Source organism: Pagrus major, chromosome 12 (assembly GCF_040436345.1).
Source record: "Pagrus major chromosome 12, Pma_NU_1.0".
NCBI classification, from domain to species: domain Eukaryota; kingdom Metazoa; phylum Chordata; class Actinopteri; order Spariformes; family Sparidae; genus Pagrus; species Pagrus major.
The window spans coordinates 29,233,902-29,261,409 of NC_133226.1; the positions used below are offsets into that span (position 1 = coordinate 29,233,902).

The window sequence follows — 27,508 nt, forward strand, 5'->3', positions numbered from 1 at the left end:
CACATATCCACACACTTTCTGGTTTGCACTAATTGGACAATTTTTAATACCCATATTTATTATTTATTATAAATAAAAATACCAAACTGTTTATATTTACACTGTTCATATTATAAATACTATGTCATACTGCTGCTACTGCTGCTACTACTGTTGCTACTACTGTTGCTACTACTACTGCTACCACTGTTACTACTGCTGCTACTACTGCTACTACTACTGCTACTACTGCTACTACTGCTACTGCTGCTGCTGCTACTGCTACTACTGCTACTGCTGCTGCTACTGCTGCTACTGCTACTACTGCTACTAGTACTGCTGCTGCTACTGCTACAAAGAATAATGATCGTAGTGACATAATTAATGATTAAAAAAAAGGTGCTGGGGTTAGGGTGGTGCTAACCCTTATTTTCACCTTTCTGTTAGTTTGGTGGTTCGAGGTCACCGGCGCCCCCTGCAGGCTGCAGATCTGTGGCCTCTACGGGACCAGGACTCATCGATCTGGATCATGAAGGACTTGGAGAAGTTCTGGACTCAGAACTGCAAAGAGCTGCAGTAGGACATCTTAATGATTGATTTGTATTTTACCTGAATGTTGTCACGTGACAAAGAGCAAACAATAAATGATATTATATGAACAAAGACTTAAAAAAAAACCTAAGTGGTCACAGTGATGTCACACTGCTGAGCCTGATCCCTTCACTCTGATTGGGCATTTCTGAAACTGCTGCTGATTCAACGCAACACTTTCTGTAAATGTTTCAAAATAAAATCTCTCTGACTCACTGAAATGCTTTTAATTTGAAACAGGAAATCATAAGATAAAATAAGATAAGATTAGATGTTCCTTTATTGATCTCCCTTGGGAGAAATTCACAGGTAGCACAGCAGTACAGAGGGAAATACGTAGCAAAGAGTAAAATAACAATTGAATAAAAATATAATAAAAACTATTAGAATAAAAATAAGCATACTATATACAGTAACTGTGTGCAACTTTTGTGCACATGTGTGCAATATGTAATAAATGTGCAATGTGCAGAGTTCTGAGATATTAAATAACAATGTGCAATGTGCAGTGATCTTAGATATTAAATAACAACAATGTGCAAAAATGCACAGGGTTCCTGAGATAATAAATAACAGCAGAACAAAAAACAATCCGTCTTAAAGTGACAGTAAAGTGTATAGTTGAGTCCTCAATCAGTGGAGAAAGGAGGTGTTGGGAGCTGTGGTGGTGGTGTTGTGTAGTCTGATCGCTGATGCTATGAAAGAGCCCCCCAAGCGCTTTAAGGCACATGGTTTGATGAGTCTGTGGCTGAACGTGCTCCTGAGTTGCCTCTGCTTGGTGTAGAGAGGGTGAGAGGGATTGTCCATCATAGCTTGCAGCTTTCCTCTCCTCCTCCTCTCTGTCACCGCCTCCACACTGTCCAGTTTCCTCCCCACCACACAGCTGGCTTTCCTCACCAGTTTGTTCAGCTTGATGGCACCACTGCTCCCGATGCCACCTCCCCAGCACACTGCTGCAAAGAATATGACACTGGCTACCACAGAGTGGTAGAACATTCGTAGCAGCCTAGTGCACACATTGAAAGACCTGAGCCTCCTCAGAAAGAACAGCCTGCTCTGTCCCTTCCTGTAGAGGGCCTCAGTGTTGTCTGACCAGTCCAGTTTATTGTTCAGATGCACCCCGAGGAACCTGTAGGTGTCCACCATCTCCACCCCCTCCCGGTTTATGGAAACAGGTGTTGGGGGGCTCTTCCTGCAACGGAAGTCTACCACCAGCTCCTTGGTTTTCCCGATGTTGAGCTAAAGGTGGTTCCTGCCACGCCATCCTACAAAGTTCTCGATTAGTTCCCCGTATTCCTCTTCCTTATTGTCTGTGATACATCCAACAATGGAGGAGTCGTCAGAGAACTTCTGCAGGCGGCATGCAACTGGTTGAACCCAGTGCTGGAGGAGCTCCTCTCATGAGTAGACCATGGCCCATTGTTGTTGTTGTTTGGTGGTCGCAGTGGCCGTGGTCCTGCACATTGTTCGTTGCTGCACAACTTTTTTTTTTTTTTGAGCCCTATAAATTAACACCAGATTTAACTGCCTGTCTTTGTTAATACTTATATACAAGAAGCCTAGTGCTGGAGTTAGAAAGAATAGAAAAAAAGTTAAAAATAGGAAAGGGGGATCGGGAGCTGCTGTGTCGGGCTGCCACTCGCTGCAGCACCGGAAGCTAAAATTAAACATTCAGAGAGTTTTTTCCTGATGCTTGACCTCATACAAAGCAGTAAAAGTGAGACGCTGTGATCCACAGGGAGGTGGGTTTAGCTTGTGGATGGGTATTAACTAGGCAAAGTTGCAAAGTCATTATTGCTCAGTTAAGACATGCCCCGAAAATTCACCAAAATCTGTCTGCTCTTCTATAGGGACGAGCCCGCAGGTTCTGGACTGGCCTGGTCCCGGTCCTGGTCCAGTGGTTCTACCGTGCCAACAGAAAAAACACAGCTGCTGAGGAAGAACAGAAAAGGGCGGGGCTTTAGGCTCTTCCTCCTGTGCGCTCTGGGGCGGAGCTTCAGGTTTTACTTCCTGCGTGGGACTCTGTGTCTCCTCCTGCATGACACCTTCATGTTCGCTGTGCCGCAGGTGCTCAGGTGAGTGTCAGAGAGGTCACAGAGGTCAAATGCATGCTTAGTGATGTCTCACTGTGTGATGTTGTTTGTCATCAGTTGTAATAATCAGTCAGTCCGTGACACTTTAGGGTTAACTCCCGGTAACTCCCGGGCTAAGGGAGCTGTTAGCCCCGGGGCTAAGGGAGCTGTTAGCAAGGTACAATCAACAAGCAAACAGACCAACAAGCATGTACAAAGTTTTACCAACTCAACAATAGAGTGTCTTTATGTTTCAGTAGGTCATGAAACTCCAACAAAAATTGTCTTCTCTTCTTCCCAAATGTCGAGGAAATCCATTTCAGTAACAGATTTAGTCCAAAACACGGTATTTCATGATTAAATGGTGACAAAATGTAAAAAAAAGGATCAATACTTTTATCTGTAAAAAGACCCCTCTCATTTCAGCAGCACTCCACTGATTGACAGCTCATTGGATTGATATGAGCTCCTATGCCCGCCCTAAAGCCTACAACAGCCAATGAGTGATCATTTAGACCAGTGACCCATTCTGTGCTTTCTCCTCTCTCCTGAACTACTTACACGGCATCTCAGGATGATTGATGCATCATGTATCCAATGAGATTTCAAATCCAGTGATATATAGTTTGGTTTGAAATGATGCAAGTTTATGTAGTTTTATGTGTTTTGCTCTTTGAGTAGGCTGTTTTTCCACCTTAGCACTTGTTTTTGACAATTTTATACTACAAAGTTAGTGTAAATAAAGAAATAAAGAACTTTAATGAGGTTTTTACTCTCAGGCAGGGGGATTTTGAGGTCACAAAATGGCTTTTTCTTTGCCAGGTGCTTGAATATTTCCTATACCCCTTTCACACTGGCACAAAAGTCCACTTTCGTAGGTGTTTGTGTGCAATGTGATAAGGATTTGCCCACCAGAAAGACTCAGTTCGGCTGTGAACATAACACCCAGTTGAACACGATCATTTACTCTCTTTTTCAGGGTTAGGGTCAGTTATTAAAGGGAAATTCTCCTTGTTGAGGTAGGGAGTTGCTAATTCTCAGAAGAATTTCAGAATCAGTATCATGAATCAGATCTCTTTAATACATGCTGCATGGAGAGAAGACCCGAAGTGTTCTCTCCCGTCTTCCAAATGTTTCTGACTTAAATACAGAGTGGGGGATTACAACATTTCTTCCCACAACAATAACCCCCTGATGTTTGGTTGATCGTCTCTTTCCCAGGACAGTGACCCTTTGATGCTTTATTAGAATGTAAATGTCATCTTACCATCTATCTGCCTGTAACACCTCAGACAGAGACAATTGCCTCTCGTCTGACTTCCTGATCCTCACCCCAAAAGGGGATTCTCCCCTCCTCCTCTCACATCCTGATATGGTCTTTACAGTACATTGCTTACTGAATGGAAAACTATTTAATTTCTCACATTATTAAGCATTTTATGTCTTTGTTGATAACTCATGAACCGTTTGTAGTCGAAGAAAGATGTTTGTACAGTGAATTCAATGGATGGATCTGAGTCAATTGATCAGAATTTTTTTGTCTGTATTGACACATATTTCTTCCAATTTTCACCAAATTTGGCAAAAGGAATATTGAAATGACCCCAACTAAATCTCTATCTGTCTGTAATTGGCTATTGAACTTTTGAGGGCGTGGCCTGATGCAGTTGACAGGCTGTAACTGTTCAATGCAAAATTAGTTTAGGACCAAATTTTATAATGCTGTACATCTCGTACATAACCCTAACCCTAGGGGGTGCTACAGATACAATACCATCCATCCATCCATCCATCCAATCTTTTTTTTTTTAATTATTGTTTTTCAAATTTTCAATTCTTTTTTTCTATATCATCATTTCAATACAAAAGTGATCTCATGGCACTTACTCTTTAAAGAATGAATGTAAAATATTGAATATTTCTGCATTTCTGTTGCCTTGATGAAGATGAAACTTGGTACATGAGTTCTCCATGAGTATGTGCTCGACGTATTAAAGCCGGTACCAACAGAGCCACCTTGTGACCATTGTTGTTGTTGCTCTCAGCTTGCTGCTGGGATTCATGCGGGACAAGAATGCTGAGATGTGGAAAGGTTTCCTGTTTGCCACGTTGCTCTTCCTGCTGTCCTGTCTGCAGTCGCTCCTCCATCATCACTACATGTTTCACTGCTTCACTGTGGGGATGAGACTTAAGACCGCCATCATGGGCCTCGTCTACAGGAAGGTAACAGACAGACAGGTAGCTGTCATACAGGAAACAGATAGGAGACAGACAGACAGGAAATGGACAGACAGGAGACAGACAGGAAACAGAGAGGAAACAAAAAGGAAACAGACAGACAGCAAACAGACAGGACACAGAGGAGACAGACAGGAATCAGACTTGATTTTTCTGTTTTATTTTGTAGGTAAATCCTTATGTGTCATGTTTCACTTTTTACATCCTGTCTCTGTTTTCTGGCCCGTTGTGCTGCTCACCTGTGTCTCATCACTTCCTGTGTATTGAAGCCTGTGTTTTTTTTACCCTCATTCCTGGTTGGTTCGTCTGCGTGTCTCACCTGTCCCCCCCCGGACCTGTGTTCAACCTTTGTTGATTAGATTTAGTTTTTGGAGTTCATATTTTTTTATTTTCGTAGTTGTAGCTTCATTAAAGGTTGCATTTGTTGTCAATCTGCCTGCCTACTTATCTGCATTAAGGTCCTCACCATTTTGTCATTGTGACAGCATGAACCAACCAGGAGTGAAGTGAAAACTCAGGCTTCAATACACAGAAAGTGATTAACTAATGAGACACAGCTGAGCAGCAAAAAGGCAGAGAAACAGACAAAGGCAGAAGAAAGTGAACCATGACACATGAGGATATAAACACAAAATAAAACAGCTTTCAATGTACGGAGTTCAAGCCGAGTCCTACGGGCGAGAGGCTGCTGGGGTTAAGTTTTAAGTGCTGGACATTAGCTGGTTTGGGGCCTGTACTGAGAAAAAGTTACATTTTGTGTGTTTGACTCCTCAGTGTCTGCTGCTCAGCAGTGCAGCTCGGCGGCAGTGTACTTTGGGAGAAATCATTAATCTGGTTTCAGCCGACACTCAGAAGCTGATGGACTTTGTGGTTTATTTGAACTGTCTGTGGTTCACACCCATCGAGATCACACTGTGTTTCTACTTCCTGTGGCAGGTAACACACACGATGTTAACACAATGCTAAAATAATGTTAACACAAAGCAAAAACATGTTCATTGACTTATTGATTGATAAATTGATTGACAGCTCCTCGGTCCGGCTGCTCTCGCTGGTATCATCGCTGTCATCCTGATCTTCCCTCTGAACGGATTCATCGCTAAAGTGAGAAGCAAACTTCAGGTGAGGCAACAGTTTCCTTGTTTCTTTTTCACTTTCTTACTTTAAATTTTTTCAGTATTTGGAGGAACGGTTCTGGTGTTCTGTGGCAGACGGACAGGTTCAAAGCTGAACAACACTTTGTTTTGTCAGGAGGTTCAGATGAAGTTCATGGACAGTCGGATCAAACTGATGAATGAGATCCTGAATGGCGTAAAGATCCTGAAGTTTTATGCCTGGGAGGAAGCTTTCCTGCGTCGTGTTGGCGTCCTGAGAGATGGAGAACTCGATGCCCTGAAGAGATCTCAGATCCTCCACTCCATCTCTCTGGCTTCCTTCAACTCCTCCTCTTTCCTGGTGAGTCTCACACCTGCCTGCTCAGGTAAACCTCAGAGTAACGTCTGGTGAACTGTTCAGGATGATGTGATTTTTAACTTGTGAAACAAAACCCTGACATCACAATCTCTCCGCTCAGTGATTGGTCAGCTGTGTGTGAAAGCAGGTGAGGGTTGAACATCTCTCTCAGCTCTCTTCTTGTCACGATGAATGAAAGAGAGACTGTCTGAAAAAGTCCTCTGTCAGGGTCTCATCACATTGAAACAGTCCTGAGCCAGTACGACCAGTACGACCTGCTCCTCTTTAAGCAGCTCCACTGGTGCAGGCGGGTTTATGGCACCTCGTGAGCTTGATGGACCAATAATGCTTCAGGTGGACAATCTGGCCCTCAGTCAGAGTACATCATCAAAGAGTTCAGACTGACGACCAACATCTGCTCATGACTTCTTCTCACATCACATCTAACCCTAACCCATCTCTGGGTTCAGTTATTGATCCTTTCAATCAGTCTTCTAACATTAGACGTCATCTTACTTCCAGGATGGGACACTTACTGTCAGAAATATATTTCATAGTTTCACAGAGTTAATTGTTGCCATGGTTTCTCCCAGCTGGTTACCAGACGTTTGTGTGATGTTTTTGATCTTTAACTCGTGTAAACAACTGCACTCAGATGTTTCATCAACATGTTTGAAAACAGAAGCTCAGATCTTCTTCCTGTTTGTTGTTTGTATTATCTGTGTGTTGTTTGTTATTGTTGACAAACAAAATGTTTACAGGTATGTTTTGCTTCTCATCTTCTCTGATCAGATCGCCCTCTCAGTTTTTGGAGTTTATGTGTCGATTGATGAGCGAAATGTTCTGGATGCTCAGAAAATATTTGTTTCTGTTGCTCTCATCAACATCCTGAAAACTCCTCTGAGTCAGCTTCCCTTCGCCATGAGCACCACCATGCAGGCAAGTGACAGCCAATCAGAAACCATTGTTCAATGGACTAAAGGTTTATTTCACCCAAATCTGAAAAAAACAACAACTTGTCCTACCTCAGTTAAGTCAAGGAGTAAACAAATAATTTCTTTTGAAAATTTCAATTAATGTAAAACAGCAACATTTGTTTCCAGAGAGGTAGTCCACACAACTCACTAAGCCTGTTGATATCTGGCATTAATGTGTGTCTTTGGTAATCTGATTACAGTATTCAGCTCTCATTAACATTAACATCTGTCCTGAGTGCCTACCCTGATCAGATCTCACTGGGACAACCAGACACCATATTTTCATGCAAAGAAAGAAAGAAGTTCATGTAGGACATTTGCTGAATTTACAAGAAGGAACAAATTATGATGAATATGTCAGAGACACCGTTTCACAAAGGTTATAAAGTTTCTCCTAACTCAACAACTCACTAAATTCAGACATATTGTTAATGGAGTCTGGGGACATTCTTGTTTTATTTTGAAGTTCTATCCTTATGTGTCCCGTTTAACATTCCATTTCCTCCCTTTCTGTGATTCCCCCGCCCTTTTTCTGTGCTCACCTGTGTCCTATCAGTCAATCAGGCCTTGTGTATATAGTGTGTGTCCTCCCTGCTGTCTTTGTCAGTTTGTTGGTTCAGTTTCCGTGCTCTTCTTTTCCTGGTTTCATCTCCCCATTGTGTCTTTCTGGCTTTTATTCCCTGTGTCATTCCTGGTTTGTACTCTTGCCTTTTGATTTGATAATTTGCTTTTCTTGGATTAAACTTTGTTTAGCTTGTGTGGTCCGTCTTTGTATTTTGTATTTTGTATTTCAGCTATCATTAAAGCTCGCTTTTTGTTCCTTATCTGTCAGCTTGTGTGTTTTACGTTTGGGTCTCATCAGTTGAGAACAGGACTGCAGTCACATACAGAACAAGACTGCAGTCCTGTTCTGTATGTGACTACAGAGAACAGGACTGCAGTCACATACAGAACAAGACTGTAGTCCTGTTCTGTATGTGACTACAGAGAACAGGACTGCAGTCACATACAGAACAGGACTGCAGTCACTCAGCGAACAGGGCTGCAGTTACATACAGAAAAGGACCAAAGTCACTCAGAGAATAGGGCTGCAGCCAGGGTTTATTTTTTCTCTGTCTATTTAGTACTTACTTGACTGTGATCAGCCTCTTTATGTAGCTTCAATTTAGCAACCTTAATGTCAATCAAACCAAAATGCAGCATCTTTTTTTCTCTCACCAATCCAGCGCGTCATCTAAGCCTCCCGCAGCGCTTTTATATCATAACCAAACACTGTGAGGACACTTAATAATAATAATAATAATACATGTATTTTATATAGCGCTTTTCAAGGTACTCAAAGACACTTTACAGGTTAAAAAGCAGAATAATAAAAACACACTAAAAACAGAAAAAAGAGACAGAAGTTATACTTATAGGATGTTAATGATATCACTGTCATCCATTTCCTCCATCACACAGCTGAGCAGCCGTGCTGTCGCTGGCTGAAATGTTTCTCCATCATCACACAGAAAGATCATTCTTGCCCAAACTTAAGAACAGATGTCCTGAAGTGGAGCCTTGTGATTCTCCAGTTGTACTTTGTCCTGGCTGACAGTTGTGATTCTATCCAACTGAAATGTGTTTGAAAGACTGGGGTTAGGGTTGGGGAAACTCCTCCCACTTCCCTGGTGTCTGTTGTACTTTATTATTGTAATGTGTGTTTCAGATTACTGATCTGTGTTAAATTTTTTTTTGGGGGGGTGGGATTTTTTTATGATCAGGCCGTCGTGTCACTCAGACGTCTGGGAAACTTCCTGTACCAAGATGAACTGAGGCCGGACAACGTGGAGAGACTGCCTCACAGCACAGGTGTGACATTACATACACCTGTCCAACTCATGAGGACACAGTTCACTGACTAACTTTCATCTGTGTGCCCAAAACTGTAGCTCTTAGCCTAGCTTAGCACAAACGCTGCAGGCAGTGGGAAACAGTTAGCCTAGATTAACACAAACACCGGAGGCAGGGGGAAACAGTTAGCCTAGGTTAACACAAACACTGGAGGTGGGTGGATCTGACACTTCATTGATTTTCTCCTCTTGGGATCAATAAAGTTTTATTTTATATCAGGTTTGATTCCTGCTTTTAATGTGTTTTATTGTTCGGCCACTTGCATGAATATATTTATTGATTCATAAAGATATGGAAACAGTTTAAAGATCCACAGGCAAACCGCATGTTAGAACCACCTGTTAGAACCACATAGAAACTGCATGTTAGAACCACGTGTTAGAGCCACATCTTAGAACCACATAGAACCATGTGTTAGAACCACATAGAACTACATGTCACAACCACATGGAACCATGTAGATCCCTGTGTTAGAACCACGTGTTAGAACTACGTGGACACATACTCTGTCTTCAGAGGGAGACAGTGTGGTGATCGAGGGCGGGTCCTTCTCCTGGACCAATGACGGGCTGCCGTGTCTGCAGAGGATCAACATGAATGTGAAGACGGGCTTCCTGGTGGCCGTGGTCGGCCATGTTGGCTCAGGAAAGTCGTCTCTGCTGTCAGCCATGTTGGGAGAGATGGAAAGGAGGAGTGGCTTCATCTCCATCAAGGTGACAACAAACAACATGTATTACTCTTTTTGATGTATTGATGTTTGAACCACAAGGGGTTAGTTGAACTTTGTCAGAGTCTACATATGTTTTATTTTATAGTATTTATGTATTTGGATGTTGTCTCAAGGGGCGGAGACAAGGACAGAAACAGTAATGAGCATTTGGTCCAAACAACAAGACAGAAAATAAACTGATGTTTGTTCAGAAAGAATAGCTTTCCTTCCAATGAATGGATGCCATCTTGAAATCTCAGTTCTTCTCATAAATTTACAGTTTTGTCTTCATGCCAGCAAAGTTTAATTTCAGAGAAAAGAGCTTTACTTGAAATATTAACAATGAAACATTTGATCTGCCGTTACAATAAACAAACAGTGGCTAATTTCCTGTGACATCATGCAAGAGTCAGACCACAATGATATTTTAGCTCTGCTAAGCTGTGCTAGCAGAACTAGCATCAAGACTGAGAAGAATAGAGAAAACAGGGCTGTATGAACATATGGTTTCTATGAACAGTGAGTTTTGTTCTCTGGTTTCTTTGGTTTCAGTTATTCAGAACTCAACAAAACAAAACTCCTTCATGTCTGTTGGTGATTTCTGATGAATATATATACACAGCAGTGACCAGTGCCTCAGAGTGCTACAGCTGCTAATAAAGCCTTTTGGATATGAACATGATGTTGAAACCTCCTCTTTTAAAGTGATGGAAGTGACTTTCTATAAAGATTTATCCACTGAATTATATTGTATAGCAGTATTCACAGTGTTAATGATTATCTTGATGGTGATGGTGCAGGGTTCAGTGGCCTACATCCCCCAGCAGGCCTGGATCCAGAACGCCTCCCTGAAAGACAACATTTTGTTTGGTGGAGAGAGGAAGGAGAGCTGGTACCATCGTGTGCTGGAGGCCTGCGCTCTGCTGCCGGACCTGGACATCCTGCCTGCTGGAGACAGCACTGAGATCGGGGAGAAGGTACACTGACCCACCCAGACTGTTCACTGTTAACTGTATTTTCTTCAGTTGTTATTTTTTGATTATGTGTATATGGACTGCAGGGTCTGAACCTGTCTGGTGGTCAGAAGCAGAGGGTGAGTCTGGCTCGGGCGGTCTACAGGAGGTCAGATGTTTACCTTCTGGATGACCCGCTGTCAGCCGTTGACGCTCATGTGGGACAACACATCTTTGATCGAGTCATTGGACCCAGAGGACTCCTCAAAGACAAGGTAAGATCCTGCAGGTTCTCTGCAGACCTGATCGAACTCTCCTACAGCCATCCACCATCTCCACCCATATCCAGCAGGTTGACATGGATGTTGTTGGTCCTATGGTGAAGAGAAGCTGAGTCCACCAGCAATCTGGCTGTGTGTCTGCACACCATCACTGTCTCAGCTGCTCTACACTGTCCAGCTTTCCTCCAGTAGAGGTTCCTGAAGAGATCGTCACTGACCAGTGCATCTCCAAGTTTACTTTTCAAGAAGTAACCAGGCACCCCTGCACACCCACAGACTGATGTGCTCTCTGTAAGGCTAAGCAGACCCTCGTGTAACTGGTGCTGTACGATGGGACATTCAGGAACCATTAGACCGACTCCGGAAGGATTGGGAAGTTCTTTCTACCTTGTTGTGTTGTTGTTATTGTTGTTTTTAAAAAAACGCTGCTGATGTGTATTTTAGACCCGGGTGCTGGTAACTCACGGGCTCAGCTTCCTGTCCAAAGCAGACCTGATCCTGGTGATGGAGGAGGGTCATGTCTCTGAGATGGGCTCCTACATGGAGCTGATGGAGAGGAGGGGAGCCTTCGCTAAACTCATCCACACCTTCAGTGGAAACCAGCGCAGAGAGAGCTCCACCCCCAGAGATAAGAGTGAGAAATCAGTTGAACTGAACAGAAACAAAAGTAAACTATGAGCAGAATAAAACTGCTGTAACTATGTAAGTAATCAGCAGTTTTCATTATGAATGCCACGTAAATATATAAAAAATATAGAAATATCTAAAAGCTGAAGATTTTAAAGGGTGAATCCCCACATTATCATCCTAAACACCTTCTAGATTTAGTCTCACCTGCCTCATTTTCTCACCTGGAAGAAGAAGTCATCAAGTCAAGGACTAATGAAAACAGATACTCAATGAAGACTTTATACATTTTGATCTTTTTATAGTTTTATTAGATGGAGCAGAATGTAAGAAAGTCTTCACCAATTTGCATCTGTGATTTTGCTTTATGTTGCTTTTGAACAGAAACGTGTGTGTATGTGTTTGCAGTGAGCAGGAAGTCGGTGTCTCGTCTCAGTATGACTGATTACTCCATTGATCTTTCTCAGGAGCAGCTGATCAGGTAAAAACAAAGTGTAAACTCATATTTGTATAAACAGCTATGACATGGCCTTGTATGTCATTAATAACATGTTAAAACAGAGGAAGAAAACTTCAAAGGAACCCCAACTATGAAGACTTGTAGGCATTAATATGCCATAATTGTTCTGTCATACTAAAATGCGTTGTCAAAAACACATGAAATATTGTCATTACTTTAAAAATCCTCACTGTTTAATACATAATTTGGCCTGCGGATGCTGGCATTACTTTATGTGCACAAGGTGCTCTGGGTTCGATGATGTGAATTGGTTGCACTGAGAGGTGAGCCCCTAGCGTTAGCTCTTGCTATATTTACCAGCCGACAGTAGAGAAATATAATCATAATGCTACATTGTGCTGCTTTTAGTTGTAATCTCAGTTGAAAGGCAACAAGGGAAGCAATGCCAGTCTTCAAAGCTTTCTGATTGAAAAGAAAAGGAGAGAGAAGAGCGAGAAGTGGTTGTGGACGTACACAATTTCCAAAGGACCTGCAGCTATGTTCTCGCCACTTTGCTACTGACGCATTTGATGCATTTTGTTGACCACAGCTGATAAAATAGCTCACAGGTGCTGCTGGTTATAAACTAAAACTAGTTCAGTTCAGCAATCCATAGGTCTACAGTGTTCTCCAAGGCAGCAACTCAGATGGACAAAGACATGTCAGATGCAGCGGTACAGTGGGCAGCAGATGTGCACCAATGCAATGATGAGTTGAATACACAAGTAGAAGAGGACAGTTCCAAGATCTGTTCCTCTGAGACAATCAATGTAGCGAGGAGAGTCAGCCATGGTACAGACAGTGTGATCCAGAATACAGTGTAAATTCATCAGAGCCCTCTCAAAGCACCCGGGAATCACATGCTTCAACTGACACCCATAAAAAAGATTGACTGTTTCTATTTTTTTTAAGAACAGCTAAAATAATTGCTTCAGCATCGTTTAAAGTGTGGCTCGTTGATTGTCAAAGAAGATATGAAGGAGCTGTGAAATAAAGGATCACAGTTGACATCAGAGCTCACATGTTCTAATGGTCAAATAAAAAAAAAAAAAATAGGCCACTGCAGCTAAGCCAAGGGAATGTGAAGGCCCGGGAGAGTCCATCCATCATAAATAATTTCTGGTGGAGCGAGCAAACCTGTGAGGGTGATGGATGTTTGAAAGAGAATTGGGTATTGGTAATACAGCATGTTACCAACCGACACGACATGCCAGGGAACAGGGACGATTACCGATGTGCTCATGAGCCTCTTGATGAGATGAGACAGAGAAGTAAGCTTCTGTTAAGGCCAGGATCTGAAGCCCACAAAGCACTTGTGAAGACCGTGAAAGACGAGCGGCTTTTGAAAACCCAGGTCATCTGACGAAGTACATCCACACAACAGCACCAGAGGTATGTGCACATATAGAAGTCTTACAAAAGGTTTCATCTTAATATTATGAGGCGGGATGTGACTCACATATCTATGTTCATTTCATTTTGTTTCAGGTGTAGCACTCCATGAACCTCAAACCTTCTGAAGAGAACACATGTTGGATACGATGTGATGATCCATGCCTCCATGCTTGCTGCTCTGGATCAACAGGGAGCAGGTGGAGGAACTATTATTATTACTCCTTTGTAAGCACTATGTGTGACTTGATGATGTACATCCAACTGTTTCTGACACCTTTAATCTATTTTAATGCTTCTGTTTGTGAACAAGCTGTTTTTTCAAGATGGGGAGAGTGTTGATGAACCCAAGTTCAAAGTCTCACGGAGTAAAGTCCAAAAGAGGTTCAGAGTAAGACTGGCTGTTGAGAAGGACGGCGGCTACATGACGCTGTGGTGGCAGATGTTGTCTCCTCTGTCAGATTCACACCAGAACATGAGAGTGAACCAAACACACATCATGGCTCCACAAGAGAGATCATCCAGATCAGATCATTGTGCAAACTCAGCAGTTTTCATGTTTCAAGTAGTTGCATCATCACTAAACATAATTTATAAACCAGCATTGTCTGAATCCACATCAACTGTAATTTAATTATATTCAGGAGGTGAGTGTTAAATCACACGCTTCATAAACGGCATGAAACAGATCTACTTTCTATATTTTTCATTTTGTCAAAGCATTTTCTTTTAAACATAAAGATTTTTGTAGGTTACCCTATTTTGTTGAGCCCTGTATAACTGAAACAGAAAAGCTGTTTAAACATAGCAAGAGATTAAAATGCTCTTGATGGGATGCATTGAAATGTTTAAAATCTAATTAAAATCTGTCCAAGGTTCATCTACTTGTGCTTGATCAATATATACATCTTATAGATTCTACTTGGTTCAGAGTAAATGTTTCTTATATTGTTAACTGCACAAGATGGGATGACTCTGCCGATTCTTCTCCCCAGCTGCCGTTCATCCCCCGTGTAAACTGACGGTACGAGGCACATCTGTAAATCTACACAATGTTTGTAACAACTGTTAAGTATGAAATACAGTTACGGGATGGAAGAATGGTACAAGTTGTTTGCCTTAAACTGTAAAACTAATGAAGCTTTCATACAGAGGGCACAGTCCAGGTAAAATTTATGTCATCACTTGTGATTTACTGTGTGCACAGGTAAACTGTAACACAACCCTTCAAAAAAACATTCCCTGAAGTAGGAAAGTAAAATTAAAAGTTCAGATGAATACTTCAGGCTAACTTCTGGTGTTTCATCTGAGGACTTAAGTTACTGATTTAGGCAAATACAAATACCACTGCTCTATAAACACGACGTGGTTCTCCTGTAAATATAAGGTGTTACACTCAGAGGTTTGGTGCAATATAAATATAGAGCAAGGACGCTGTTTAGTAATTTCATACATTGTAATATTCTTGGGCAGAAAAAATAATATACAAGGATACAAATAGCCGGGAATCAAACTGAATTTATTTTATGATACACTTTATACAAGACACGTAACTATTGTGAAATTAATTTTACTCTATGTAAAATACAATACAAAAATATGAAAAAGTAAATATAGAGAACTTGACGGTGATCACGGGCTGATGTTCTGACTTGCCTATTGGTGACCTGGTTCTGATTTGGTAGGAAGGCACTCTCTTGTTCATGGAGGCTGACGAGAGCCCATAGAACATCTCCACTGAGGCAATCTGCATCAAAGTTCTGGTGTGCTGTGCTGCGAGCGATATCTGTAAATATAATCAAACCCAAAGGCCTCAGTGTTTTATGTATATCCTCATAATGTATAAAGCATACAACAGCGGCGGATGCTTATATCTGAAGTTATGATGGAGTATGTTTTATCATACGATGGTTTGATCCATATGCTAACCTTGAGCAGCTGCTGACACAAAGCGGAGCTCTTTACAACAAACACTCTCTCTCTCGGTTGGCATGTTGAAGCAGTTGCCGCACAGACATCAGCGATTTTGCCCGACAGTTCGCTTCATCACGTCTCTGATCGAATTCATTTTGTTGTGAATTTTGAATAAAGTTTTCAGTGTTTTCCTCCTCGCTAACGTTGCACTCTGGTTCATAGTGAAAAGTCTGTACAGACAACATGTTTCATCACTGCAGGGTAAAAAGAATTGGACCGAGGCCGGTACAACTGCTTCACATCACTACCCAGACTGCATTGCAACATAAACAACAATGACAACATACGAGTGAAATGATTTTTTCAAATGTTATACAAACTAGGACATATAGAGTGATATTTATATCGCATTTACATAGCTGATACCAGCGTTGATCTCAGATGGCATGCAGGTCTTCACAGTTGGGTTCCTGTTATCAAACAACTGGTGACCTGAATGTTTAATATCTAGATGCCAAAATTATTTTTATTGAAGAAGAAATTCAAACTTGACATGTTGATTTATTCACTGAAGTAAGACACAAAATTTGGCTTATTTTATCCTCAACACCTCCAACCTCGTGACTCCAATATTTTCAATATTGATCTTTGTCTTAATGTTTGTGTGTGCGTGTGTGTGTGTGTTTTCCAGCTGTGATATGAGCAGTGCCAGTGTTCAGGTGATGGAGGCGGCTGATCAGGACTTGGATGCAGAGGATGCTGGAAAACTCACAGAGGCTGACAAAGCTCACACAGGGAGGGTGGGTCCTTCTTTTCATCAATAAGAGTTATGTTTGTATCATTACTATTCATTTTAATCAAGTAGTAAAAACTAATTTTAAGACAGCCAACGCATCAGCATCTACACGTGTTTACAGAAATAACACAACACTACAAATAAAATAAATGACAATAAAACACGTTTATTTAGGGTTAAAGGAATAAATGGATTTACCAGAAACTGCTGAACAGCCACTGGGACGGAGGAACTACATTAAAAGTGTGTCGTAGTTCAACTTCTGAAAGTAACTTTTTATGTTGCAGTGTTACCGTTTGTGTAAACGAATATTACTTATTTGAAAATGTAACCTAATCATGGATAAATTGATTTGTAACATTATAACAAAAGTCATCTGAGGTCCAACGTCTTTCCTCTGACACTGTTCAGTACTGAGCTCATCTGGGTCTGTTTGTTTGTTTGTGTGTTTGTTTCCTGAGATTTTCATAAACAGGAAGTGTGTGTAATGAACAGAGTTGATCTCCTCTTGTCAGGTGAAGCTGCAGATGTATCGAGAGTACTTCAGGACCGTCGGCCTGACCTTCATCATGACCATCGTCTTCCTCTGTGCATTCCAGCAGGCCGCCTCGTTAGCATACAACTATTGGCTTAGCCTGTGGGCTGATGAGCCAACCGTCAACGGCACACAGCACGACCACGGGCTGAAACTGAGCGTGTTTGCAGCTCTCGGCTTCACTCAGGGTGGGTCAAAGGTCATCATATATCTGCCGGCTCTGTGATAAAGTTTCCCATTAAAACCAACCTGTGACCTCATCATCTGTACTTCAGGGATGGCCATGTTCGGGACGACGCTCGCCATCGCTCTGGGTGGTATCGTAGCGTCACGTCACCTTCATGCTGATCTTCTTATCAGTGTTCTTCGTTCGCCCATGTCCTTCTTCGAGGTGACGCCCAGCGGAAACCTCCTGAACCGATTCTCCAAAGAGATCGATGCCATCGACTGCATGATTCCTGACGGGCTGAAGATGATGCTGGGCTACCTCTTCAAACTGCTGGAAATCTGCATCATTTTGTTGTTGGCCACACCCTTCACAGGGCTTGTGCTCCTCCCCCTCACCTGTGTTTACATCTTAATACAGGTAAAGGTTTCACCTGAATCTTATCTCTGAGGTTCAGCTGAACTTGTTGGAAATGACCACTGTCCATGGTTCTGGTCTCCAGAGTTTTTACGTGTCGTCGTCGTGTCAGCTGCGACGTCTGGAGGCGGTCAGCCGCTCCCCGATCTACAGTCATTTCAACGAGACGGTGCAGGGCGCCAGCGTCATCCGAGCTTTCGGCGAACAGCGCCGCTTCATTCTGCACGCCGACCATCGCATCGACAACAACCAGGAAGCTTATTTCCCTCGTTTTGTTGCCACCAGGTTCATTCAAACTACCTGAAACAAATTAGACTGCACTATTTTAACAACACACAGGATTTTGACAGAATTTTAATATTTTGCTAGAGTGTGTTTACATTTGTGCTGATGATTCAGTAGTTATTTGATATATTTGTATTGTATTGTACCTTTTGTAAAGGAAATGTATCTCAGGCTCTCAGGTGCTTTCTCCTGAATAAGAATCCACTCAGGAAGAACAAGAATAATATTTTTCTAGTATTTAAATTCTGCAGATTTTCTTTTTGTAATTAAATGTGTTTCTTTCAGATGGCTGGCAGTGAATCTGGAGTTTCTGGGGAACGTGTTAGTTCTGGCTGCAGCCATCCTGTCGGTGCGAGGTCGGGATGAACTGAGCCCGGGCATTGTGGGATTGGCAGTGACACATTCTCTCCAGGTTACAAACTCTTTGGTTCAGTCAGCTGTTTTGAAACAGGAAAGGAAACAATTGTAGATTATTTTTCCATTAACAGTCATTCCAGGATATGTGTACTAGTAAATTAAAGAAAATCCATGGACGTGTCAGTATTTGCAGGTCATAGCAGTGATCCATTACTGTACAGCAGGGCTAACCAATTGGCGGACCCAATTCGGGTCAGGACCCAGATGCCGTCCTATCCGGACCCGCAGCTATAACCAATAAATTATAGAGAATTATCACATTTTAATTGAGCATTTCTGTATTAATTGCCGCCACTTTTCCAGCCTATACCGCACTTGTTAATCGGCTCAAAGAAACCCACAGACCAAATCAAGCGTAGCGTTAGTCCTGGCAGGCCACGACATCAAGCTCTAAATCAGCATCAACAGCATAGCTGTCAATACTGAGCAGATCAGCTGATGGCTCAGCTGACTCCCCGTGCCCGCTTCCTATTGGGAAATTGCATTCAGAGCGCGCTATTTAAACTGCTCTAGCTTGACCTCCCTTGCTGCTTCCTCTGCTGGCTTTTTTGCAACCCACCTCCACCCCAGCTCCTGCCGTCATCTGTTATCAACCTTACCATTGTATCTTGTTGGTTGCTCTGCTCTGTCTCAGTTTTTCTTTGCTGCTGCGCTCTCTGCTTATGCCGTTCATGATGGCTCATGAAGGGCAGGAAGGTGTGCTCTTCCTGCCTCAGGCTTTCCACACAAGCGCGTGGAAGAGCAGGGGGTCCCAGAACAGTACCATACCACCAAATGAAACTTGTGCAAGTAAATAAAGATTATTTTGACAAAGTGGTCCTGACTGAATTACATACGATTTAAATCATCTCATGTGACGCAACGTAGCCAATCAAATCAGCGGATTCAGATACGACTCGAGGGAGTGAAAACATTCACACGGACATCTGTCGGAGGAAATGCAAGTCAGAGAAGAGGAATTTCACATGTGGTGCTCTAAAAAGAGAAAAGCGGACAACGAAAACAGCTTTTAATGGAGAATGGACTCTAACATGTTGATTCTTCCCACAGGCAGTTTAAAACCAGTACGTCTCATATTTTCTGATACTGTGGCGATTATTAAAAGCAGCAATGTGAAGCGCCACTGTGAGAAGAAGCCCAATCTTTTAAGCAAACATACCAACTCAAATTTGAATTAAGGGCACCAAAAATGAAGGCATCTTTCTCCACTGTGAAGATTATTTAAACTAAATATGGTTCCAGGCTCACAAAGAGCACCTCCACAGGTGTATGAGGCTGACCCTGACACCGTTACAGCCCAGATTTAAAATCCTGGCAGGAAAATGTGAAGCTCACTTCTCTCACCGAACAAGAAACAGTGGGGGGTGAGGCATGAGAGTGAAAGAAAGACTGTTCAGTTCTTAAGAGGTGTTGAGATTGTTTTGATACAGTTGGTTGAGAATGTTAAGATGTGAAATGGAGTTAATGAAGAAGGGTTAGGGTTAGGATTAGGCTGACTGTAACTCAAGGTAAACTATATTTTTTCTAAATTAAGCACTTTAGAGGCACTAACCCTCTTCTTTGTTATGTAGCCTATTTTATTTTTAAAATACAACCCGTATTCAACTTGCAATGAGAAAAGAACAGTTATTTATTATTGAAGTATGTATGTAAAGTCCCTCCAGTTCAATGTGAAAACTGACAATATTGCTGAAATATATAAAAGTCTAGAAAAAAGAATAGAATTGTACTTCATTTAATTTGACAGTCAGTTGTAGACCACTTACAGACGTTGACACAACTACTAGACTACGTCACTACAGGCGACTGTATACGGCACTGAATCCTAATGCAAGTCAGACATGACGTGCGGGAAAAGATTTTCTCTAACTGGACCCCATTGAATTTTAATTGAATAGTGCTGCTTTGCAGCTGCAGTGTGAAGTCTTTGTCTTAGAAATATCTAAAAATAAGCCTCATAACATTAAATGTTTGCAGTGTATGTAAGCAAAGCTGATCTTATGTAAACTGGAATAAGAAATGTTACAGATGGAATTTGAAAAACTTGAGGATCAACAGAGATCAACAGAGCAGCTGTGACCGATGATGCTAAATGTGTTTTTGTCACCGAAGCATCCAGGAGGAGTTTCTCCTCCACCAACAGAGACATAATCCATCACTGGCCTGACAGCAACAAGTTGTGTTAGTTTAAAGTTGTTGGAGTCGTGAAGCAGCCTCTGTCAAACACACTCCTGTCTCACTTGTGCTGCAGCGTACAATTTAAAGCGACAGTAAATGATGGTTGATTGTGTGTGTTGATACTGAGTCAGGATAACAGCTCGACTCTCTGCAGCAAGGTTCAGATTAATGAAGGTGTTGGTCGTGTTGTGCAGGTGACGGGAATCCTGAGCTGGATTGTTCGATCCTGGACTGATGTGGAGAACAACATTGTGTCGGTGGAGAGAGTCAAAGAGTACGACACCACACCCAAAGAGGTCGGCTGCTATATAACATGTTGGAGCTTAAAGTACAGCAGTGTGCTTTGTAGCAATACCTCCTGTAGCAAAGTCAAATCATTTTATTAGTCTTCTGTTATTTCTCTTATATCTTCACTGTGTTTGTATGTTTCCTGCTGACATGATGTCGCTGAATATTATTATGGAGCTGTCTGTGCTGATCATCCAGCCCTCTTGACGGGATGTGTCTCTCCAGGCAGCGTGGACCCTTGAGGGCAGTTTGCTGCCAGCAGAGTGGCCGACCACAGGAAACATCCAGTTTGAAGACTTTGGACTGCAGTATCGTAAAGGTTTGGACTGGGCTTTAAATGACATCACCATCAGCATCCAGGACAGAGAAAAGGTCCGAAATAATCTGACTAAAACGAAAATTGTATTGTGCATCATAATACCATGTAAACATGTCAGGAATTAACATACACTGTAAAAATATACACACTTAACAAGAATTAAAAGTTTAAAGAATAAAACAAAAATGTGAAACTTGTACTGGATAGTTGTATGACTTGAGTAATGGCTCATCAAGGGGTGATAAATCCCTTCTCATTCAATATTTATTGATGAAAAAAATTTGTAGGTGGGGATCGTTGGACGGACGGGAGCTGGGAAGTCTTCTCTGGCTTTGGGAATCTTCAGGATTTTGGAGGCAGCAAAGGGAAGAATAATCATTGATGGGATCAACATCGCTGATATTGGCCTGCATGATCTCCGCTCCAGAATCACCATTATTCCTCAAGTCAGTAAGACACAAAAGAACAATTGCAGGAGTGATAAAGGCTTTGTCCACATGGACTCCTTCAACAAAAGACAACGACGTCTTAAAAGAGCGTTGTGACTTCAAATCTAGTTTACAATCCCTAAACCCTTAAATCACTTTGTAACAACTTATCAAATCAGTCTCAAGAGATAATCAGTGATGTCAGAACAGTGAGCTCAAGCTTTAACAAATTGAATGGAAAAACTGACAACTTGTAGAATTCCAGAAACTCACCATAAGAAGTGCTGTGACTGAGGAAAATATCAGAAAAATCACTTTAAAAAACCTGAAAGTTGACCAGAAGCGTATGGAGATGACTGGTAACTGGTCTGGGAAGCCACCTGGCCAAGGAGAAAAATCAAAACCAATAGTTGTCTAATTTCTCAGATACAAGGATAGACTTGCTGTAAAAGGTATGAACACCTTTGATAATGGAGACTACTCAGAATCTGTACGACAGAAACACAAGGAACTGATACCAACAATGAAGCCAGGCACAAAAAGAGGTGACATGCTAATGTGAGATATGATCAGCTGATGACTCATCATCCTCTAAAACTCACAATGAAAACAGGAAATGATTCATATTCAGACAGGAACTTCTGGAATCTTTTATTCCACTTGTTTTGTATAAAACAGTTTCCTACTAACATTACATGAGTCAGAAAAGTGTCATGGTTTCAGGTTTTACATAAGAGGTGTACGCCTTCTCCCAACCTGACATCATGGATCTGCGATGACGGTGCATCGCTCTTCCTCACTGTGATTAATGGTTCAGACAAGAATACAAGAAATTCATCATCATCAAGTGCAGTTATGTTGTTCTTTTATCCATTTTAACTCAACAGAGATGAAAATGTTTGATTATTCAGATTTTTACTTTTTTCTGATACTACCATGCCGTACTCCCGTGAACACTACAATGAAGTCCCATTCAAGTCTTTGCAGTTTCCTCTGAAATTATGATCAGTTTGTACATTATGTATCTTCTTTGATTCATGTTTTCTCTGTAATTGCTCTTATTGAAACATAGTTAACAGAAGAATGTAAAGAGTGAAGCCTTTATAAACCGCTATCATGCGTTTACACACTTCATCAGATAATATTTGTACATCAAACCTTTGAAAGTATTAATTTATAATCAACATGACTTTTCTCTTAATTCTGATGAAGTAGATTTATTTAAATTTTGTCTTACAATAATACCAAAAACGATGTCATAGTTAGTACTTATCGACCACCTGACACACAGTGTCACTGATTTTATTAAGGGAAAGAAACTGGCCATATTCTCGTCAACCTCAACATGAACCTTTTGAAAAAAGGAAATTCAGTCTGGTAGGTTTATTAACAGTGTGATTAAAATAACGTACAGATAAATCGTTCAAAAAAGCTTGTGTTGGAGAATAAGTGACAAATGTACGACATACATTTTTAATATATTATTTAATACTCTCAATTATGAAACAAAGAAGAATTGCTTTACAGATGTTTCAGTTCATTTCCGAATCTCTGTAATTCTCCCCAGCTGTATATAAAGATAAATAACAATGAGTCTGTAGTCGCTTATAGAAATTTAAATTCAAGAAATTAATCCAAAGTAACATTTTCTTTTGAAAAGTTTTATTCTGAGACCACTCCAGACTCAGCTCATCATACACTAAGATTGTGTCCAGTGGTTACTCGTTGTTCATTAATTCATCTCCGGGTCATGATGGTATTTCCTCCTCCTAATAAAGGAAGTCAGGTGTTTGGATTAGCCTTTAACATGTATTCTTACAGTATCAGTGGTTAATCGACTGTTTGAAACAGGTGGTCGATGCCCCTTTATAAACTTGAGTCACATTTCAATATTAGACAGTACTCTTTATTTATGTTTTCTTGTTCCTTCTTGTGTGTTGTTTTATGTATTTGAAACAAATGAACATGAACAGTCATTCTTTACTGAGTGAACAATTCTTAGTGAATGAATCAACAGCATGTTGAAGTTTGTTTTCATATAGTACAAGTCACAGCACAAGCATCACACCGTGTGTCTCAAACATTCATTAATGTTGATCAGTGTGACTTTCAGCTGATAATGATCACCGCTATTGTGGCTGATTGACAAGAATGAACATAGTCACCAGGAGTCCATGGGAGTGATGACAAACTGTTATTTTGGGTCACTGTCATTCCCAGGACCCGGTGTTATTTTCTGGTTCTCTGAGGATGAACCTGGACCCCTTTGATACCTGTTCAGATGAGGATCTGTGGAAAGCTCTGGAACTGGCTCACCTCAGCAGCTTCGTGTCTGCACTGCCACAAAAACTGAACCATCACTGCTGTGAAGGAGGCGAGAACCTCAGGTACATCCAAAACACAGCACGACCAGGTTTACCTGAGATCAGGGCAGAGCACATGTGTAATATTAACACTGACTGACATCAATATTAATTCAGGGAATCTTAAATGTAAGAATCAAAGAAGCATACCATTCCAGTTTTCAAAAGTACAATTTTCCTGTTTTTTTTGTAATTCATCCTTTCACGACATCAGTCCTCACAAAGTCATGAAGTGTAATATGTTTGTGTGCAGTCTTGGTCAGAGGCAGCTGCTGTGTTTGGCTCGAGCTCTCCTGAGGAAGACCAGGATCCTGCTTTTAGATGAAGCCACAGCAGCTGTAGACCTGAAGACAGACCAGCTGATTCAGTCCACCATTCGTACTCAGTTTGACGGTTGTACAGTCCTAACCATCGCTCACCGCCTCAACACCATCATGGACTATTCCAGGTACCATCTGTACTGCTTTGATTTCATGTCAGCTGGAACAAAGACATAATTGTAATGCTTATAACCTACCCAGAATAGCACTGTTGCTGTAAATATATAGGTATTCTTTTGTAGTACAGAGTTCAGTTTTTGATTTACTGCAATTTGAGTTTGTGTATGTGTTGGGAATTGATGGTAGGGCAGGTGTGGTTATTAGAAATTAATAATTATTGCTAATAATTATTAAAATGATATAAATAAAAAATAATAAAATTAATTTTCAAATCGTTAAAACGGGGCACCACCCTGAAATCAGGGACCAATAACCAGACCAAAATTAGTCTCAAATAAGGGATCACTTTAAATGTAAATATTTGTAAAATATTTACAATTAAAGGAACAGTGAAGGAAATGAATCCGAGCACTGACCATCACAACCGGTAAATGCCACAAAACATATGCACAAAATAATCACATAAAACTGCTATGTACAATATTCATTCATTCATTCATTCATCATCTTCCGCTTATTCGGGGTTTGGTCGCAGTGGCAGCAGGCTCAGTAGGGAGCTCCAGACCTCCTTCTCCCCAGCAACACTTTCCAGCTCCTCCGGGAGGATCCCGAGGCGTTCCCAGGCCAGATGAGATATGTAATCTCTCCAGCGGGTTCTGGGTCTTCCCCGGGGTCTCCTCCCAGTTGGACGTATCCGGAAAACCTTCAAGGGGAGGTGCCCAGGAGGCATCCTGATCAGATGCCCTAACCACCTCAACTGGCTCCTCTCTACACAAAGGAGCAGCGGCTCTACTCCGAGCTCCCTCCGGATGTCTGAGCTCACCCTATCCCTAAGGCTGAGCCCAGCCACCCTACGGAGGAAACTCATTTCGGCCGCTTGTATCCGTGATCTCGTTCTTTCGGTCACTATCCACAGCTCGTCACCATAGGTGAGGGTTGGAACATAGATGGACCAGTAAATCGAGAGCTTCGCCTTGCTGCTCAGCTCCCTCTTCACCATGTACAATATAATAGACTTTATTATTGTTAGCAAATTGATTAAATCAATAATACTTTCAATAAACAAAAATCAATCACTCAACCAAAGCAGCTAAACTATGAAACTAAACTAAGACAAACTCAAGCACAAATAACAAACAAGCATGGATGTGTGTGTGTGTGTGTGTGTGTGTGTGTGTGTGTGTGTGTCGGAGAGACAAAGAAAGAGGAGCCAAGATGGCGGTTGTAGTCAAAGAAACAAGATGGTGGAGAGCCAAAATGGTGGTCACGCTCTCTTGGAGTGTGAAGTCACAGAGTTTTCCATTGAAATTACTAAGAAAATGGCCGAATGGGAATTGGGGAACTCATGTTCGTTCTACTACAAATATGGCCGAAACGTGACTTGGAGAAGTCATGCGTGGATACAAATTAAAAAATGACAATGATTTTGCTAAATCATGTGTCTAGAATTCCAAAAATGGTGGACGTGAATATGTCACCTAAAGCTAGTCAAATGAACGGCCGAGATTTGAACAACGGCAATGCTTACACCACCGTTGGCCTTGTGTGGACTTTGATTGCACACGACATGAATTTGGAGGAACAGTGACCTACTTTTCCAGAAAAAGGTAGTCGTGCTACCACAAGGCGTCTGTCTCTGAAATCATCAAAGGGGGAGATATCACGAGACACACGTATCTTATGTTATAGCGAGGTCATCAACCATAAGTCTCCAACAGGTCGCTCATAAGATCACGCGTGTGTGCGCGTAACTCCTAATATGTGTGTACATGTACATGTGGGTTAGTTAAAGAGAGAGGGTGAGAGAGGAATGCAAAGGAAAAGGGCTAACGCCCTTAGCGGTGGCTAAGCTAACACCTCCGCTCCACAGAGTGGAGAGGCTCAAATCAGCTCGTGATGAGCGAAAAGGAGAAACAAAACAACATGCCTTACAACGTAAAACTAACAGCAATTAAAACAGGACACGGTGGTCCACAAACTCACAAACAAACAATGTAGCCTACAAGCATACAATACACGCTAATTCTAGTATCTGCCCAGACAGTAATTAAGCCTCACTTGTAGTCGAGTCTTCCTTAATCCAGCTCGCTTCGTGGATTAAAGGCGGTTGCAGTGTCCTGCGTTGGCTGTTAATACAGCGTAGTCGACGTGGGCAATAAGAAAACGGGCAAAAGTTGATGTTTCTGAGGAAAAGTAGAAATATACTCCTTCTGCAGGCGGGGGAAAGATGCTGGTTGCACAGCATCTTTTCTGAATCTGGAGCGTCTTTGGTGAACATGGGGCAGTTTTGGCTCATCCAGCGAGATGAAAGACTGCGGCCTAGGCGGGTAAAAATCCAGACATCTGTATGCTCCATTAGAGTAATAGTTGCGTAGGCGAAAGCTGATGCTTCCAGCAACACCTAACTCTGGGACTGCGTTGAAATGAGTCTGCCGCTGTCTGTATCTCCTCCGGTCACGGTGGAAACTGATGCGTTCAGGTGCACTCACAGACAATGGGAGATGGGAGTTTTTCAACCTGAGGGGACTGTGAGAAACAGGTGCTACCTACTGGACATTAGGGTCGTTGCACTTTCCTTTGTTTACCAGGCTTTGTTAGTGCAAGGAGGCCATAGCATTGAGCTACACGCAGGCTCATCTGACGTCAGAACCATGTGGACGGTCCCAACATATGTATAAAATTAGAATACTGGCAGTGTTAAAAAAATGTCTCAAGGATGTCAAAGAGTGTAATCCAACGTCATACAAAACATGAATTGTAATGTGTAATGTTTTTGGGTGATGGACTATATTTGTGTTGCGTAAGAGAGGAGTCTGTTAAAGTCTGTCTCTGACTCTTTGTTCTGACTTGTCTGACTTGTCATGTCTCTCTCCTCAGGGTCGTAGTGATGGACCGAGGCTCCATTGCAGAGACAGACTCTCCTTCTCAACTCATACGCCTGCAAGGTCATTTCTATCAAATGTGTGTCGAGGCTGGTTTGGCCTAACATATGTAATTAGAAATAAACATTTTAATCATCGATGTACTGATCAAGTGTGCTTCTTAGACTTTCATCACTCTCAGTTTTCGTAGATATCAGAACAATCTATACCTGGATGTTTGTGTAAAACCCTTTGGGATGTATAAAGAGTAGTTCTTCAGATGTAGGTGGGGTGATGATGACTCTCACCATCTCTGGTAGACATCTGCAGATGTAGAAACCAAATTTGTTGTCTGGATGTGTTTTTACAATATGTATAGGAAATTCCAAGTATATCAATGACTTACTTTATGTCTGGACACCTGTCCAAGCCTGTTTG

General features: G+C 41.7%; 1 protein-coding gene across 1 annotated transcript in view; it reads left to right on the plus strand.

The window, feature by feature from the left end:
* LOC141005752 (multidrug resistance-associated protein 1-like) overlaps nt 1-27,195 on the plus strand; it is a 34,782-nt gene extending 7,587 nt beyond the window's left edge. Inside the window, exons 7-30 of the mRNA XM_073477755.1 lie at nt 427-555; nt 2,421-2,645; nt 4,688-4,865; nt 5,655-5,816; nt 5,910-6,002; nt 6,132-6,335; nt 7,125-7,271; nt 9,073-9,160; nt 9,719-9,915; nt 10,712-10,888; nt 10,972-11,139; nt 11,590-11,779; nt 12,181-12,253; nt 16,269-16,377; nt 16,889-17,096; nt 17,184-17,494; nt 17,577-17,776; nt 18,062-18,188; nt 20,566-20,667; nt 20,885-21,031; nt 21,266-21,424; nt 23,627-23,793; nt 24,023-24,217; nt 27,087-27,195. Of these exons, the coding sequence (XP_073333856.1) occupies nt 427-555; nt 2,421-2,645; nt 4,688-4,865; nt 5,655-5,816; nt 5,910-6,002; nt 6,132-6,335; nt 7,125-7,271; nt 9,073-9,160; nt 9,719-9,915; nt 10,712-10,888; nt 10,972-11,139; nt 11,590-11,779; nt 12,181-12,253; nt 16,269-16,377; nt 16,889-17,096; nt 17,184-17,494; nt 17,577-17,776; nt 18,062-18,188; nt 20,566-20,667; nt 20,885-21,031; nt 21,266-21,424; nt 23,627-23,793; nt 24,023-24,217; nt 27,087-27,195 (3,865 nt within the window). The remainder of the gene's footprint in view (nt 1-426; nt 556-2,420; nt 2,646-4,687; nt 4,866-5,654; nt 5,817-5,909; nt 6,003-6,131; nt 6,336-7,124; nt 7,272-9,072; nt 9,161-9,718; nt 9,916-10,711; nt 10,889-10,971; nt 11,140-11,589; nt 11,780-12,180; nt 12,254-16,268; nt 16,378-16,888; nt 17,097-17,183; nt 17,495-17,576; nt 17,777-18,061; nt 18,189-20,565; nt 20,668-20,884; nt 21,032-21,265; nt 21,425-23,626; nt 23,794-24,022; nt 24,218-27,086) is intronic.
* Nucleotides 27,196-27,508: the final 313 nt, after the last annotated feature.